This window comes from Cetorhinus maximus, chromosome 24 (genome assembly GCF_964194155.1).
Source record: "Cetorhinus maximus chromosome 24, sCetMax3.hap1.1, whole genome shotgun sequence".
In the NCBI taxonomy this organism is placed as follows: Eukaryota; Metazoa; Chordata; class Chondrichthyes; order Lamniformes; family Cetorhinidae; genus Cetorhinus; species Cetorhinus maximus.
In genome coordinates, this window is record NC_135902.1 from 10,927,577 (window position 1) to 10,946,980 (window position 19,404).

Genomic DNA, 19,404 nt, shown 5'->3' on the forward strand with positions numbered 1-19,404 from the left:
AAAGAAGATCAGTTGGCTGGGGGTTTAGTTATGTCCTGTATTATGTCTTAAAGCTTTTAGATAGTTGTAAGAACCAAGAAAGTCAATCAGTATACAACCAAAGGGTTATGTGTAATCTGTGATAGATTTGTCCATACAGATGGGGAATGATATTGAACATATTACACAATATACATGTAAATTGTGCAGCAGTGAGAACATTACTGAATGTCATTGTAATGCAAATGTTTATTTGCTACTTGAAACTGGACAATAATGTACTCTGCCTAATGTCTTGATTTCACTGGTATTCGAAGTATTTTTTCACGTTACTCGCTAATACGCAAATGCACTCTCAAGACTTCCAGCCAGCTCTCTTTCCAACAATTTTTATATTTTTATACAGAGAGGTAGATTGAGCTACTGTTTAAATACAATATGATCTTAAACTTTACATTAGAAGGTTTATTGTGAGGTAAACCACAGGAATACGAAAGCAAAATATTGCGGATGCTAGAAATCTGAAATAAAAACAGGTAGTGCCGGAAATATCAGCAGATCAAATGTTTTGTGTTCATTTGCACTGGAAATCATATTTAGCAATGTTGACAGTTGATTCATATAATTTTTTTTGTATAGTATATACAACTGCACACACAAAAGCATTACATACCCAACTCCTCTCTAGTTTCTGAAAATATTTTGGGATATGTTTTCATTGTAGTGCGAGTTCAAAATCCAGACTAAAGTAAGGAAACGTGTTCAGTTACAAGAGTGTTGCTTGTGGCTATGAATTGACTCCAGGTTCTTCTGCCGCTTTATTCCAACGGCTCTGGTGTTCACCAATGCATATGAAGACCAGTAACTTACAGGGCGAACCTGTGTTGCAGTTATGACTGCTGAGGCATAAACACAATCTGTCACGGTCCATTTAATGGATGTGAATAAATTACACAACCTGTCACATTTTACTTAAAATGAAAGATGGCCCTGCTGGTTTCATCAAGGTTTACGGTAATTGTGAGTGACCCACTGTGATGAAAAAGAGAAAGTAGGGAGAGTACAGAACAGCATCTCGAAAAACACAGACATACTCAGCCTCCTTTCTTTTTTTGTGTGATCTGCGTACAATCTTTGAGCCAACTGCCCAAAGATAATACTTGCGCACTGATTGACATAGATACCATATGCTAACTGCATGAAAATATAGCTTGAAGTTCTCAATCCAATGTAATTCATTATTTTCATCTGCCAGAGGTCTGATTTTAAGGAGTGAATTAGTTGCTTTCTTATTACTTATTCTTTCTTCTTGGCCTTTTCTGATGATTCTGGTGTATATTTTTGTCATATTTATAGCAGATTAAAATTACAAAGCTTCTAGTCAGGATTGAAAAGATCAAATGGAGATTTGGCACTTTGTACACCATTGTGTCTGCACTCAACCTATCCGGTAGCAATAAATATGCTTTAGATTTTATATAGGCATTGATTTTAAAAAAAACAAAATATACTTTGGGACACTTTTTTATTGCCAAATTCTGTTTTATAGTATTTGTAAAAGCTAAAATCCTTAAGCCTTAATATATGTAAGGAGGTTGTGGATACATGTATTTCCATGTTCAGTTAAGGATTTTAACTTCACTGAAAGATAGCAGTGGTTTCACAATAACCACAGTCAGATTTCCTTGTTTGAAAATGGTGTGTGGCATTGGATGGCATAAGGTAGGAGTGGGGAGACTTACTAAAAGGGAAGAAAAATATGAAGAATAGAAGGAAAAGTGAGCAGAATGCAGCAAGAGTAGCTTTGTGTTAATTGAGAGCATACAGGTATAAGAACCATTCCTTGTAAGTGATCTAACCGTGATAAGTACTGAGAATGTATCTCAGCTTTTTATGCCCCTCTGAACTATGGGGTATAATTTTCACCAGGGCATATGAAGATGTATATACACAAAGACCTAACATAAGAATTAATGCAAAATAAAATTAGGAAGCTCAGCATCATTGATGCTTGACACTTGGGGGTTAGGCATCATATGCATTTGTTGACTATCTGCAGTCATAACAAAATGAATTATGTTGCTTTGCAAAATGTCTCCATTCACATGTTTGGTTTCTAAATTTCACATCCTAGCTATAAATACTACAAATAATTCAAAAAGAATATATAATGAATAGAGACAAATGACTGATTTTTTTTAACTGCGCTCAACTCAGCTCATTATTCATATTGTAATTGCTGCCATCATCCTCAGTCAGCTGTATCAGACATGAAAACCGATCTACTCTGCAAATGTTATTTAACATTCAACAATGTGAACAATTGGAGGAAAATAGACAAGCCCTTACCTGCAAGTGTATTCCATGTAGCTGAGGTGTATTTTTTTTCTGCACATTTGGCTTTACCAGAGTATTCCATTTGTAAATCTTGGCCAGTAAATTGGCTATTGATTACATTTCACAGTAGAGGACTGAGCTGTACAAATGAAGCAGATAGAGTAAATTAATCTGTCTCCCATCCTATCACCAATCTGGCTGCAACATCTGTTAACTTGCAGGCTCATAAGATTGACCTTGAATTGCATGTAGTGTTTGGTGTGGGTTTCAAGGTACATTATTGCTATGGCCTGGATTTTTGTTTGAGAGTCGGGTGCACAGAGTCAGGAGAATTCCCAGCCTCGCCATCACCTTTAAACCATCTTTAAAACTGGCCATCCAGACGTCAGATTTTCGGTCCTGGTGGTTGTTGGGGATGAGGTTGGCGGGGGGGCAGGTGCGGGTGGAAGGAAATGGGGCAGGCTATATTAGAAGTCGGGGCCAACAACCCTGGAGGTAGTGAGGAGGATGCCAGGTGCAGAGGCAGGCTGGGTGGTAGGCCTCCTTCTGGGTTCTGGCACTGTGTTCAAAATTAAAAAAGGATTGAAATGTGAAATATCCCTCCAGCCCTCACCCCTCCACACACTCTCCATGACCCATCCATGTCAACCCATGCCACCTCATGTCCTGTTCCCAACTCATACCTCAAACCCTCCATCCCAACCCTATGCCCATGTATCCATCTCCCATGGCCCCTCATACCCTCCATTCCAAACTATGCCCCTGTACTCACCCCATGGCACCTTATACCCTCTGTGCCAAACTATGACCTTGTACCCCCATATAGCACTTATGCCAAATTAGTGCCAACTCATGCCAACCCACACCCTGCCCACCAACCTTTGCTCTTACATCTACCATGCCAACTCACTGTGTATCCACCATGGGCAGAACTCAGCATCATACAGAGACGAGATAAATTAAGTTCAATATAGTGCTAAAGGTCTATTACAGACTTCACTAATTGAAAAAAACACTCTTGTTCATAAAAACCAATTCACTACATTTACAGTCCTTCAACTACATAAAGCCCTATAACAACAAACATTTCATTCAAGTGCACAATCCGTATAACAACAAGAATTGGAATTCATAGTTCCACTTCCAAGTGTGTATAACAAGTCGCAGCTGTCAATCAATCTGTGAAATGGCAGGCACCCTATTGTGTTAATGGATGGTTGTGAAATCAATCATGCAGCAGTAATCCAGTGATGGAAACCCTCAGGCTTATGTCAACAGACAGAGTGAAATATCAAGCAATGGTTTTTTTTTCATGCTGGACATTTTTTCAAAGTTTAAAGGGCAGGACTTTTAAATACCTTGACAGCTTGACAGCTTCCTTTGACAGGTGCTTTTGACAGGTCCTCTTGACAACTCCTCTTGACCGTTTTGACAGTTGATTTTGACAGGTCTGTTGAGAGCTTGACAGTTAATGGGCAGAATTTTGCTGTCATCGAGCAGGGGGCTGGGCCCACTCGTCAATGTCTAAAATGACGCGGGATAACGTCAGGCAGAACCCCCGACGTCATCCCGCCCCATTTAAATTTTCAGGAAGGCGGGGGTGTAGCAAAATCAGCTGCAGGCCCGCCAACCTGTCAATGCCAATTGAGGCCATTGACAGCATCATTTAAACAATTAAAGGACCTGCCTGTCCAACCTTAAGGCTGCCAGGAGCCCTGGCGGCAAATAGAAAAAACATGAAACCTCATCTACCGGCGGGATGAGGTTTCACGCAGGGTTTTAAAAAGTTTAATAAAGTTAAAGTGTAAACATTGACACATGAGAGGGACATGTTAGGGAATTTTTTTTTTTCTATTTTTAATCTTTTTCAAAATGGAAGCGATCTCCCTGAGGCTGCACTTTGCCTCAGGGAGATGTGTGCTCTTCCGTGCGCATGCGCGAAAGAGCGCACTCTCGCTTTTGGGGAATCCCCCCCACCTGACAAGGAAGTGCATTGTGCTTCCCGCTGCACGTCATGCTGGGCGGGCCTTAATTGGCCTGCCCATGTAAAATGGCGGTGTGGCCCGCTTCTCCTGCCCACCGGAGATTGGGTCGGGCCCGCCCGCCCGACAGGCAGAAAATTCTGCCCAATGAGTTTATGCACTTTTTACACACATTCATGCCCAATTTTAACAATTCCAAAGGACACCTGATCTCCCTCAAAGGGCACCTGACCTCCCTTAAATGTGTCCCAGGACTATACCCAAAGGGATACCTTATCTCTCCAAAGGAGGTACCCTGGCTATCCAAAGAAATGCACAAAGTTCAGACCTGCTCTTACCAGGTCTAATCTGCACACTTTGGGTTTCACATTCCGGGGCTACCAAAATCCAACTTGAGTACGAGGCAGCTGATGATTTAAATAACCAGCTGCCTCCATGAAACATACATGCGTGAAGCGTAAACTGCCGTCACTCCCGCTCCTGTGTAAATGGGAAGTGCCATGTTCGGAGGCTCTCAGTTGTGGTGAAAATTAAGGCCTATGTTCTTCTCTAACCTTGACTGTAAAGTGCTTGAATTCTTCAAGTTGTCCAGTCTTATGACTTAGCCAAAACTTGGGAGAACTGATTAAGAAGTTAAGCCTTATTATAATTAATGGTCATTATATATGAACTAAATTCATCTGGATAAATTTTGAAATGTAGATTTGAAGTCAAACTATAAAGAGGAAACAGTCATAGAGTCATACAGCACAGAAACAGGCCCTTCGGCCCATCGTGTTGATGCCGGCCATCAAGCACATATCTATTCTAATCCCATTTTTTGGCCCTTGGCCCTGCATGTTATGGCGTTTCAAGTGCTCATCTAAATACAGTATCTGATATTATAGCTAAACTGCATTTTGAAGGTTGGGTTTGGCTATTAACTTGTTCAAAGGCAAACTGCAATCTGCAAGTATTGATTTATTTGTACACATAGGGCTGAATTTTACGTCCTGTGGGCGGGCGCGTACCCTACCCGATCGGGTGTAAAATTGCGCGAGAAGACATCGGCGAGCGTCACGCCGTCATCGCGTACTTGTGCGATATCTCGCTCGGCGGGTGTGCACAAATGTCGGAAACGCGCCCGCCGACAATTATGTGGGCAATTAAGCCCGTTAACAGCACAGTAGTCTCCGATTTTTCGTGGCCCATCCAACCTTACGGTTGTCGGGCGAGCGAATCGGCCAGGCGGCCTGTGCGTTTTTCATCAAGCTCCACCCAAGGGTGGGATGAAATTTCTGTCATGAAATAAAATAAAATAAAATATAAATCCCTGTGGGCAGCATTTTATCAGCTGCATTGTCAGCTGATTGATTTTGATGCATGGATTTTTTTTGCAGCTTTTTAAACCTCTATTTTGGCATTTTCAGGCCTGCAGCTCCCCGAGGCAGCTGTCTGCCTTCAAGGGGCCTTCTCACAGCGCTCGCCCGCGCCCGCGGAAACATCATCGTCCGCCCCCTTCCTGCCCCCACCCCGGCAGCGCCGATTGGCCAGCCGGTGTGAAATCATGGTCAGGGGCCCGTTTCCCGACCGCTTCTGGCCCCACCAATTGCCTGCGCATGCCAAAGATAAAATTCAGGTCTTAGGCTGGAAACAGACTCCCAGAATTTTAGAAAAATAATTTATAATGAGGACACAAATGATAAATGATTCAATGCACTGACCCCGGATTATTGGCACCAAAGGCAGGATTTTCTCCCCGTTATGAGATTGGAGCAGAGGCCAGTGTGCTGGTTTACTGGCACCACCCTGTCCCCCAGCCATTTTGGGGAAGGCTATGTCAGGGGCGGAACAGCTACCTGCCCGCAGCTGTCAGGTAGCTAGTTACAGTAATTAAAAGAGCAATTCAGGCCATGGATCAGGCTGACTGGAATTTCCTAGTCAGCCTACATGTTCCCACAGTGCTGCAGCATGGCATTTGCCTGGACGCAGCTTCCCGGTGCTGGTGCTAGTGCTTTAGGATGGCTTCTGTTGTCCTTCCAGCTTTGCGAGGTCACCTGCCATCTTTAATTGGATGGTGAGCGCACCCTTTGGCCACCAATTAGCCAATCAAGGCAAAACCTATGTTGGGTGACTGTTCGTGACACAGTGTGGGGGTTGTGACCCACATTTGACTCTTGCCTCAGGATTCCGACTCAAAGCGCAAAATCCTGCCCCCAGTTTCTATATAGCCCTGACATTGGGTGGCTTACGTCAAAAATGTACCACGTTATCCAGTTTCCTAAAGTAATTACAGATTAGGATGGTAATTCTGTCCGTATTATTGCATCCATTCACAGTCCTCCCATTGCTGCATCTAATTGTCTCTTCAATGATTCCACAATTTTTGCCTCAGCCGTTCCATCTCAAAGTTACTCTAGCGTACGCCTGTGTCACCCCTACAGTTTAATTTAGAGTACTACTCCAGGAATATCTTTTTCCATACCGTTTCCTGTTTTATATATCCTGATGCGATCCTCTGAAACATTTCAGCCCAGATCTTCGCTTCCGGGTCGGGTGCACAGAGACAGGAGATTTCCAGACTCGGCGAATCTGAACTTTAAAAATGGCAGCCTGCAGTTCTGATTTTCGTTCAATGCGGGGAGCGGGTTGAGTTAGAAGTCAGGCACACTCCGGCTATCACACTCCCGGCCTACCAAGATCCTACTTCAGTGGAGGCAGCTGATGATTTAAATGGCCAGCTGCCTCTGTAAACCATGCATGCCTGAACCCCAGCCTTACCTCTACGTGACCGTACCCCCACTGGATGCCAGTCTGTTCCACATTCTGATAGACTCCAGTCACACCCCCGTGATAACAGGAAGTGCCGTGCTTGGGGGTGGAGCATAGGATTTTCAGGCTCATCCGCCATTTTCGCCACAACAGAGAGGGGCTCTGTCGTGGTGCAAATCTGGACCTTCCTCGTTCCTTTACAGTCTGAAAAATTTGCATTTATCCAGTTATTTTTAATCAGCCCTCAGAGCCATGTCTGAGATCAGTCCTTTCTCTGCATTTCCTTGGTCTTTAATGCCTTTCTTATTTCTTGGTAACCATAACTGGACAAAGCATTCCTCAAGTAATTTGCACGAATTTGTGCTTAAAAAAGGACTAAAGTTTGAATTGAAATCCCAATGGTGCATCTGACAGACAAGTACCTAGACGAGCAAAGAAATATAGATTGACCTCAGTTAGGTATTTTGTCTCTGTGAATATTATCATCTCTGTTGGGACTTAAAGGCAAAAATTGATCCAATTTTTAAAAAAAATTGGGTTGGTAAGAAGTGAGAAAAATTGTTTGCCTTTTTCTTGTGTCCTTTGTTTCCCCTGGAAACCTCAGCGCTTCATAGCCAAGTGATGTGTAGTCACTGTTATTTTGTAAGCAAGTGTGCCACCAGTTTATGCAGAGCAAGCTCGCTCCAAACAGTAAATGAGATCAGCGATCAAAGAATATACTTTTGGTGGTGTTATAGGGTGGAATGTAGGGTGGACAACAGGAATCTCTTTGCCGCACTCTGTGGGACATTCCTCAGAGACGCTTCAACAAATCTGACTGTCTTGCCTTCTCCCAAACAATGGGACCATGGCTTCGCGGGAGAGGATGAAGGGAAATATAAGATAAAAACAATTAAGTACACTGCCCTCTTCCCCCCCCGCCCCCCATACACACACAAGAAAACAAATAACTTCAGGAGTTATAGTTTCCTCGGCAATGAATGTTTTGAGCTTCATTAGCAGCCGTTTTAACTGTAAAATAATTAGGCCTAGCATCCAAATACTAAAATAGAGCTAACCATGGAAATGGTCATCATGTACCACGTGTCTGATATAAAATTACAGCTACTGTTCGTTAGAAGTGTGCTAGTTATAGGCCTTTGAAAGGTGGGCCATTGATTTTAAAATCAATCAAATTTTAGCTAAGAACTTTTACATGAATTTCTCTGATTTTAGAGGATTTAATATTTGTTATGGAGAATAACTATTTATTTGTAATGGATAACCTTTGTAGATTGTAAAATATTAAATTACTCATCACTATTCATTATGTTACAATAAGAGAAAAAGGTAATTGGATCTGAGCTGAGGTCCAACTCCTTAAAATAGTAAAGGGCATTCCTGAGGTGGGTGACGAGAGGTTTTGTGCAAATCCAGGATTGCAGAACCAGAAAATATAATTATAATCTGAAGGAGTCATAAGCTAAGTATAAAAAGTGACACCTCCATGCTTGGCTATCAGAATATGGAACAGACTGGCATCCAGTGGGCGTAGAGGTAATGTCACTGGGCTAGTAATCCAGAGGCCCAAGTTAATGATCTGGGTTCAAATCCTTTATTTAAATTTAAATTAAATTAATAAGTCTGGAATACAAGGCTAATCTCAGTGGTAGTGACCATGAAACTATCGTCGATTGTTGTAAAAACCCATCTGGTTCACTAATGTCCTTCAGGGAAGGAAATCTGCTGTCCTTACCCAGTCTAGCCAACATGTGACTCCAGATCCACAGCAATATGGTTGACTTTTAACTGCCCTCTGAAATGCAAGCCGGACAGTTAGTGATGGGCAACAAATGCTGGCCTTGCCAGTGATGCCCATATCCCAGGGAAGAATAAAGAAAAGAAAAAATAAAGTGCACTGAATATTGACTCGGATTAGTTGAAATGTGGGAAAGGATTTGATGCTTGATTCAGTAGGGTGCAGAGAAATACAAGCTCAGACTATGATAAAAGAGGGAAAGTGTTCAGATCAGTTCCTGAAACAGGATGTAAATTTGAAATGGCATTTCCTACTTGGTGCGTATTTATTTTCTAATCAGCATCCACTGGATGGAACTATATAGCGTACGAGATACGCTATATAGAAAAAGCACTGTTGAATTTCTGCTTTTCAGTATTCTAATGCTCTAAGATTTTGAAACCTTCTACTCAGTGATTCCTCTCCACTGATGCTGTCAGACCTGCTGAGTTTTTCCAGCATTTTCTGTTTTTATTCCTTTGGAGTAGTTGCTTGTTTTCCTCTTATTTCAAAACTTTGGTTTCATTTTAATGTTCATTTTGTAGAACTCCAGTGAAAATACACTTAGTCATCATTGTAGTACAATTTAGTACAATTTCCAGAATTTGGCATATTGACTTAGTTTCGCCATGCTCAATGCTGTCTGTACCTTGTTCCCTGATCAATTGAATTAATAATCAGCTCTGAACTTTTCACCAGGTCTGCATTTTAGCTCGCTCTTAAAAAGTAATGATTATTGGAAAATCACCAAGAACCTACAGGAAAAATGGCATTGAGACAGATTTCGCTGTGGGAGTGTACCTGACTACATCTGTCATTAAGATAAAAGTAAAATGCTGCGGATGCTGGAAACCTGAAATAAAAACAGAAAATGCTGGAAAAACTCAGCAGGCCTGGCAGCGTCTGTGGAGAGAGAAACAGAGTTCAGAGCTGCAGAAGAGTCATACGGACTCGAAATATTCACCTCTGTTTCTCTCTCCACAGATGCTGCCAGACCTGCTTGAGTTTTTCCAGCATTTTCTGTTTTTACTGCTCCTGTCATTAGTTTGAGTTGACCCTGCACTCTTCAGCGCAAGACAGTTTTACATACAAAGGGCAGAATTTAATCCCCCTTCCCCAATGGTCTGGAGCGTACTGCGAGGTGGGACAGCGTGGGATGGAGCATTTGTTGCCTTCCCTACCCACCCCGATTAAGTCAGGGGCAAGGAAGGGCGAGGTCACGTTGCTAAAATGGTACTTGTGCTACTAATTACTATCTGGAAGTGTGTGTAGTGAGTTCATAGTATGTATCTCCTGTGTAAATGCAGCAACTTCACACCATCCAATACATTTCAGTGGTGAGGCAGGCAGTGAGAAACTAACAATGGAACGGCACAGCTTGGACAATGTTTGGGCGTTCACATTTCACTACATGTGGGCTCCTTGTCTGAAGTTGCTGCACCATTTAAGCATAAATAATGACGATTGACCTTAGCATTAGTGTTATTTCGAAAGCAGATTCTAGCCCAATAAGATTACATTGTCCTGAGCAAAACTGATTTCACATTATGGGGATCCCCTGATGTTATTATGCCAGAGGTCAGGTTAGTTGAAGAATAAACCTTTACACTATGTCAGTAAAGCATGAAACCCCAAGATTAGTACCAGCACAAAAGTCAGAGTCAAGTGGAAGTTGAGCAGGTTAAATCATCGAATAAGCAAATACAATTTAAAAAAAAATGTTATTCTGTTGCTTGTTTAATAAATTGGTCTAATCTATGTTTTAATTTTCTCATATATGATTCATATTGTTGATAAACTGTAGCATGGTGACATTGTTAATTTAGCGTGGGAAGCCGCCTGCAGATTTTATTGGGTGTCCCCACAGATTTTGTGCAAGTATTAACAATTGCGATGACATTACTATAAGTCTGTTGAGAAATGTGCAGTTGATTGGTGGGAATACTATATCCAGGGTAGGATTAAATAGCCTGGGAAGTGAGTATACTTGGCAGAAGTTAGTAGGGTGAACATAGCCAGATTTAATGGGGCCCGAGAGAGCCATCTCGGGATTTTGTAGGATTTACAGTTCAGTAAAGATGCACCAATTTCTCTCCGCCTTTTGCCTGGCTGCTAGATTTAAGAGGTTCAACAAGCACTAATGGCAGAGGTCAGGCTAACATTAGTGATGGGGTGTGTGGTGATTTTTGTTTCTTTTTCATTTAAAATTAACAAGCGTCCGGTGGAATTAGAGATTACAAATATATTTTTCCCAGAGGGTATTGGATTACATGGAGCAGATTCCTAGTCACGGCCCAAAGGCTAGCTATTTAATACACTGACAAATGAGCTGGGTGACCTTGGTATGGGATGGCATTTGTGACTGTAGATTTAAGAGATGGTTAAATAATCCATGTAATGCAGCGGTCCTCTGCAGCTGAAGCAAGGGCGGGCTGGAGCGAGTAATATTGTTTATGGATGGCAGAGTTCAGTAGTAGGTTGTGAGGATGGGTGAATGTTGTGTCATTTCACAAGATTACTGTATCAAAAAATGCTAAGTGAGAACATAGAAGTATGATAGCATAGTGGGTTTAAGTTACCTGATTGTGATGCAGAGAAAATAAATTCAAAACCCACCATGGAAATTTGAAAAATTGAATTCAACTTAAAAAAATAGTAAATTTTTTTTAAAAAAGCTGGTGCCAGTAAAAGTGACCATGAAGCTGTTTGATTAAAAGCCCACTGGTTCACTAAAATCCTGCAGGGAAGGAAACCTGCTGTTTTTACTTAAGCCTGACTACAGGATTCCGATTGTCTGTTATCTCAGAAGTGGCCCACTGAGCCCCGGGGCTTGTCAAGACCTACCATCATCTGGGCAATAATTGCCAGCCTTGCCAGTGACACCCCCATCTTGGGAATGAATCTAAACACAGTAGATGTGAAGTCTACGATAGAGGAGACTGTGGAGGGAGCAGATGTGGTTGCCAAATTATCTTTCTCATTCAATTGTTTCCAAATATGTTTTATTTCAGTATCCTTTTTGTAGCAGACGCAGTAAATTCAGAAATTGATATATAAATGTGTTACAAGCAAATCTTTAAATAATTCTGGGAGCTGCACTAATCTTAGCCTGGTAGCTTATAAGATTTCCCTTTGCAGCACAGCAGATGTATGCTGGACCCCCTCAAATATGCTTTACTAATGGCAATTGATTCCAGATCCCAGCTTTTGCGTTCTTATTGTTGCTGGGATCAAAGGCTATATGCCCTCCAATGGGCAGATGTTCAGGAAATGCTGTTATTGCAGGGGTCCTTTCTCCTGACTAATGACCCTATCCACGGGATTTGGGACAGGTTCAGTGCCAGGGCAGGTCCTGCTCTGCTGCACTTCCGGTGGCGCAGTAGGATTTAAGAATTTGGGGTGAGGTATTTGGAGTGCAATTGACACCTGCCAAACCCTAAGCCAGTCTCAGCAACCCTTATAGGACAAAGAAAATTCAGGAGAAATTAAACCATCAATACTGTGCTGCATATTGCAATGAAACTGGGGCACTGATTGTAATCAGAAATTACAATAAACTGAACTAGCCACATAAATACTGTGGCTACAGGAGCAGGTCAGTGAGTGGGTACTTTGTGGTGAGTAACTCGACTCCTAACTCTCAAAGCCTATCCACCATATACAAGGCACAAATCAGGATTGTGTTGGAGTACTCCCCATTTGCCTAAATGAGTGTGGCTGCAACAACACTCAAGAATCTCGGCCCACCATCCACCAAGTTAAACATTTCCCTCCAACACCAGCACAATGTGTACCGTCTACATGATGCACTGAAGCAGCTTGACAAGACTCCTTTGACAGTACCTCCCAAACCTGTGATAGTGGGAGGAGAGCAGTGTTTCCTCTAAGGTGCACCCATGCACGGCCCTGCAGAAATCTAGAATGTACCACCCATTAGAATAAACAGGACGCACAATTTTGCGAAATTCAGTGACTTTTAAAATGTGAGCTGGCCATGGGCGAGAAAGTAGTGCTCAGAGGAGTTTGTAGCCTGCCCAGTACCAAGAAACTATAGGGGGAACTTTACCCGTGACCCCTGACCACATAGAAAGACAAGGGTAGCAGGTGCATCGGAACACCACCACCTCAAGTTTCCTTTCAAGTTACACACCATGAAAATATACTATTATTTCCCATCGCCACTGTGTGAAAATCCGGCAACTCCCTACCTAACAGTGCTGTGGGAGCACCATCAAAACACAGACAATAGCAGTTCAAGAAGGTGTCTCGCCATCATCCTCTCAAGGGCACCTAGAGTTGGGCAATAAATGATGGCCTTGTTGGCGATACGCACATCCTAGGAATGAATAAAGAAGCATCTGACAATGTAGACGGTACTATCCAGGTGTCTAATGTATCTGACATCAGTGATACAGTTCTTAATGAATTGAGGTGCCCAGTGTGTTAAACAGACTCAGATGAATGACTTTCTCTGCAGCACCTGCTGACATAGTCACTCTAGTTACTAATTTAAATCTGACTTGTTGCATTTATTTTGGTCACAGACAGCACTCCTGTTCTTTGAAACTGAGCAGTGCAGCTCACGCTAAAGGAAAAAAAACACATTTATATAGGATGTCCTGTAGTGCTTTACAGCGAAATAATTTTTTTGAAGTGTAGTCATTTTTAATACAGGCAAAGCAACAATTTGCTCACAGAAAGCTCCCATAAAGAGGAATGTGATAATGACATAATTTGTGTTAGTGATGATGATTGAAGAACAAGTATGACCAGGACACCACAGAAACTCCCTTGCTCTTCTTTGAATGGTGCCATCGGTCACCCGAAAGGGCAAATGAGGCCTCACTCAGCCCTGACAGTGCACTCCCTTAGCGTCAGCCTAGATTATATGCTCAAGTCTCAGAAATGGGCCTTGAATCCATAACTTTCTGACTCTGAAGCAACCACTGAGCTATCAAAATTTTGGTATTCACAGGAAGTGTGCCGTTTAAATTATTAATCTTCTCCAGTATTTAGTTCTTTATGGTAATAATTAAATATAACAGGTAGGATTAACAGGGCAAACAGGGTTAATTCTTGAATCTGATGTATTATTATCTATTTAGTCTGAATCAAAAATATAGGCATCCTATTGATACCAAACATCAAAACACATTGATTATGCGGTCATTTCAATTTATGGTTTTTTTTTGTTAATTTACGGGATTTGGGCTTCTCTGGCTAGGCCAGCATTTCTTGCCCATCCCTAATTGCCCTTAAGAAGGTGGTGGTGAGCTGCCTTCTTGAACCACTGCAGTCCCTGTGGTGTGGGTACACCCACAGTGCTGTTAGGGAAGGAGTTCCAAGATTTTGACTCAGTGACGGCGAAAGAATAGCAATATATTCCCAGGTCAGGATGGTGAGAGGCTTGGAGGGGAACTTCCAGGTGCTGGTGTGCCCTTGTCCTTCTAGCTGGTCGTGGTTGTGGGTTTGGAAGTTGCTGCCTAAGGAGCCTTGGTGAGTTTCTGCATTGCATCTTGTAGACGGTAAACACTGCTGCCACTGTTCGTCAGTGGTGGAGGGAGTGAATGAGTGTGGAATGTAAAATACAACTTAGCATTGATAGTCCCTTCTTTCATATTTAATGCTAGCCTGTGTGAAAATAACAACCAATCCTAAAGGCTGAAAATAGTTATGAATAATTGTGAAGAGCTGGTGGTCTCTGACATTGAAACAACCAATGTCTCCTCTAGTATTTCTGCTATGAATTTTGGTTTTATATTCTTATGGTCCATCCATTGGTAAGTCCGGCACTCAGACTATCCATCCTCATTCTTGGATGGGATAAAGATTTAACTCCTTTAAATCAGTTCACTTTTTAATTTTAGCAAAGCATGGAAACATTCCACAGCTACAACTTGTAACCAGGATGAATTCAGTTCAATACTGAATTCATTGAAACCGTATTCATCCAAACTGATTTTGACTTGATTTGGGTTAAACAATTGAACACAGATTAACTTGATATTTCACATTGGCTCATATGTTGACGATTTAAATGTGCACTGTCTTCACACAATTCCTTAGCAGTGCTGTGAACTGCAGATACAGTGGAGGTGGGACCTATAAGTAGTGGATGCTACAACACAAATGTATTCATAATGCAGTATTAATTAGTAATCTTATCCAGGAATTAGTTAAGGTACCTGCACAGATAATCCATGGCACTGCTGCTGAGGAGGACATTTCTGACGACAGGGTTATGGCGATACTGTACACCTGATATTTGTTGAACCTTAACTGAGATGACTTGAAGCTGACATAGAAAAAAATCTCAAACTGAAATCACTTCAACACTATTTCTAAAATTTGCAGGCCCAAAGCCCCTATCTCCCATCAGTACTGGGTGATTGTAATACTGTTAGATGGCACTCCCATCTGCTGGATAGATGCAGATGGAGACGGCAACTTACAGTATTTTTTAGCAGTGGGATAAAGTCAGAGATATTGGATGTCTGTAAATTGACTATAGTACAGACCTGTTTTTCCATTAACTTGGGATTTTATTTTTCTTAGTTATTGGCTTCAAGGACTGAATATTCATTGAAATATGGGAAAAAAAAGTTCTCCTTTACCGAATGTCTGGCGCTATATTCAACTTTTGGATCACTTTCTGCTTTTATATTATGATCAAAGATGCCTAGGTGATAAATGAAATTTGGAAAATATTTAGTATTAGATGATTACTGTAGGGGAGTTCCATTGTATTTGTCATTCTTCAATTTGAAATGTTTGTCAAAATAAGAAAGATATTCAACACAAAGTCGGGTTGGGCATTTTTCAGTCATCGCTGCTGGCAGCCTACAAAAGACTTCAGGACTCCAACATATAAAATTGGAGGGGGTCTAATGTCTGCTTTATCCTCCCCCTTGCCAAATATGTCTGCAAAGAGCTGGCCAGGGATCTGACCTGCCTCATTCAGGATTCTTCAGTGACTGTTGCAGCCAAAGATAGGTGATGCTTTAAAATGTTTTTGTGAAGCCAGGTGAAGGCGTTGTGTTCCTCCTAGCTCCACAGCCCTCTTCAGAGCAGCCACTGGTACATGATCGACACCCCCTCCCATTTTCCTTCTCCCCCCCACCCCCCATTACTTGCCTGAGGGCTGCTGCTGGTGAGTTAAGCTCAGCACAGTCCCCTGTTTCCTCATTTAAGACTAAAAACAAGTGTGGTTAATTTTCTTTTCCTGTTGTACAATTCCAGAATATTTCATTCTTTGCACGATAAATCCTGGTAGAAAACATAAATACATGAGGCGTAAACACATTATTTTTCTGCCCATGACTTTTATCTAATAAAACTGTTGTCTCCTTGAAGGTTCAGTTGAAGTCATGTGCTGTTATTTTAGAAATTAAATTGGTTTTTTCTAGAAAGTTTTATGGACAGTGGGAAATACATATGCAGTAAACTTGAAAATATTTGACCAAACAGCTATCGACCTTAATTTGTTGACTGCCCATAAAATTACGCTGTCATTTTGAGGTAACATATGTTCATTAAAATACAATGCACCTTGTTTTTGTGTGGAACTTGAAGGAAGGTTGATTGGCACTTTTTGAATATGCCAGTAGACAATAGATCTTTCGAAGGACATTTTGAGAAATGGTATTTCCAAGTGATTGTCCAAATGGCGCTGATGCCTTGAGCCGCTCCCAGCCATCTGTCAATTGTTGGTTGTAGACCAGCATGAGGAGACCTGGGTGCCTGTGGCTTGCTTGATCCCTCAGCCAAGTACATTTGAATATATGGGCACGGATTTATGAAATGAAATATCTGGAGAACTCATAAAATAAATAATGTATTAGGTCTACTATTCAAAATCATTCTGCCTGTGTGCTAGGTCCAAGAGTCCTTCAGTGTAGTTGAACGAACAATCATGCTTAAGTAGAACTTAGCTGTGCGGTTAGCAATATTTTATTTTGAATTTTAAGGATATAAGAAATAGGAGCAGGCGTGAGCCAAAAGGCCCCTTGAGCCTGATTCATCTCTCAGTAAGATCATGGTTGATGTTTGACCTCATCCCGCCTGCCCCTCATATCCCTTGATTTCCTTAGCATCCAAAAATCTAATTTGGCCTTGAATATACTCAACAACTGAGCATACACAGCCCTCTGGGATAGAGGGTTTCAAACATTCGCAGTCCACTGAACGAAGAAATTGTTTCTCATCTCACTCTTAAATGATGGACTCTTTTTCTTGAGACTGTGCTTCCTAGTTATAGACTCTCTAGTCAGGAGAAATAAACATGAAATTAGCACGAGCTAGACGATCCAGGGGTGATGTCAGGAAACAGGTCTTCACACAAAGGTTAGCAGGAATCCGGGGGTGGAATCTTCTTGTGGCATCAGGGATCTTGCTTGCCGGCTGGAGAGCCAGCGAGAGACCCCCGTTGCTTCTTCTCAGGAAGGCCCGCCGAACCACATGCCAGTCAGGCAGTGGCGAGCCAAGCAGAGGGCTTTCCCCTGGAATCTAGACCCTGGGTGTTGAAGTTTCGCCTACTGAGAGCTGCCAGCCAGTCAGAGGCCGGCAGCTCTTGCGCTCAGCAGCGCCACTGGGGAGGCTGTGGCTGCTGCCGGAAGGACAGGTACCAGAGCTCCAGGTTCTTGGAGCGACCCAGGCAGGCCACAGGTAAGTAATGTGGGGGGAGGGGGACAGTGGTGTTTTTTAGGGTGGGGTTCACAAGAAGAGGGGTGTGGGGTGTTGACAGCAAGGGCAGAGGGTGGCTGTCAGCGAACCCCCCTTTCCTAATGTCTGGCCCCTTGATCAGTCACTTGAGTGTCCTTGATTGAGGAACACCACCCCCCAACAAGAGGTGACAAGCTGCCGGCATGGTTTTAGCTGTGTGGTGACATGCCCGCCTGCAGCTAGGTTATAGCCAGCGCTGGTGAAAGAGGCCCCTAAGTGGTCATTAATTAGCCACTTAAGGACCTCGGTAGGTGGCAGGGTGGGCAAGTTGAACATGGGCCCTCCTGTCCAGAACTTAATTCTGTTGGAGGCGGGAACACGGCGGAGTTCATGGTACACCACCATCCCCCCCTGATTACATGCCCTTCTTGCCTCCAAACTCGTTGCCAGCGAGCACAGAAGATTCCGCCCTGGAACTCTCTCCCCTAAGAAGCTGTTGAGGATAGGTTAGTTGAGAATTTCAGAACGGAGATTGATAGACTTTTGTTAGATAAGGATATTATTAAGAGATATGGATCCAAGCTGTGTAAGTATATAGGAGGGACAGATCGCCCCATGATCTAATTGAATGGTGATTCAGACTCGAAGATCTGAATGGCCTCCCCCTGTTCTAATGTGAGCTTAAAAGAGATTAAAGTTTATCCCTGTGAAATAGTAACGGTTCAACTTGACCTCCATTGGTTGCCTTTTTTTGAATTTTTAAAAAATGTGAGCTACTTTAATTGAAGTCACTGAAACGCCCTGCTGATTTAGAAATGACTAATATTGAAATGGATGCTATCCATTTAATTGGGAGCAATGTTTTTTGGAACAATTAATCGGTATTAATGGATACATCAGGACACAGAATTTTGCAGTGAAGTGAAATTTCTTGTCCGTCTATGTCCTGTTGTTTAACTACAAGAAGAACGAGGAAGGACAACGTGAAGTCACATGACAGTAAAAGCATAATGAGAAAGTCACCCATTAGGACCCAGGGACCGATCTAAGGTCAAAGTGATTAACATGATTTTTAAAAGGCAGCTTTACAAAATGGTCCTTGTTGCCGAGAAATGTGATGTAATTCCTGTCTACTGGAAGTTAACAGTGTCTGGCATTGTGCATTTCATGACCTGATTCTGGAAGCTGTTTGTGAACTTGCAAAATTGCACATCTGGGGGAGTTGGGAGAAACCAGTTAAGTTAATTTGTTGCTTTCTGAAAATTTTTGAAAACATTAATGGAACAAATAGTTCTCAGGGCGTTTTGAACTTGAAAAGCTCAGCAAAAGGTTACCAATTCTTCCTTGTTTACAGCCCATTGGCTTCAACTTTGCATTAAGTCTTTCAATTCTAATTAACTCCCTAGTTGGGACACAGGAATATTTCACACTCCCTCCCACAGTTCGCAGATTGGGGATTACTTTTAGCTGTCATCGGCTGCACATGTACCATCTCAGCCACAGTGTCCTGTTTGTGTTCCATCAGCCGTTACGAGGTTATATATACATTTTAATTAATACTTAAGCTTCAAATGGCTTGGAAATCTTTATTCCCTTGAGATGGTAAGGTTTTTTTTAATGGCAATATTTTCCTTGGCACAGTTATTCCCTTTAGTGAATCATGCTCAAAGAGTGGTTAAAATACTCGCAGAAAATTTTGAGGAGTTTGGTGGGATCTGGTGTTTTGGAAAAGCTGGTATTTTTATACTTACTTGTTTATGTGGAATTGTTTTTCCTTAATCATTTCAAAGGCTTTCTGCTGGCCTTGAGAGGGTGAAGTGATTGTGAGATGTGCTCCTAGCAGTAATGTCCAGTCCTCATTATGAAACAACATTTGGATGCTGCTTTTAGTACAATGCTAAATATTAATATTTTAGT

General features: G+C 42.1%; 1 protein-coding gene across 3 annotated transcripts in view; it reads left to right on the forward strand.

The window, feature by feature from the left end:
- gas7b (growth arrest-specific 7b) overlaps positions 1 to 19,404 on the forward strand; it is a 418,502-nt gene that overhangs the window by 56,990 nt on the left and 342,108 nt on the right. The window contains exon 1 of one of the 3 annotated variants that reach the window (XM_078570747.1): positions 19,031 to 19,089. The exons of the other annotated variants lie outside the window; for them this stretch is intronic. Within the exon in view, the coding sequence (XP_078426873.1) occupies positions 19,087 to 19,089 (3 nt within the window). The 5' untranslated portion in view covers positions 19,031 to 19,086. Of the gene's footprint in view, positions 1 to 19,030; positions 19,090 to 19,404 lie in introns of those variants that run through there. 3 annotated transcript variants of the gene reach the window in all.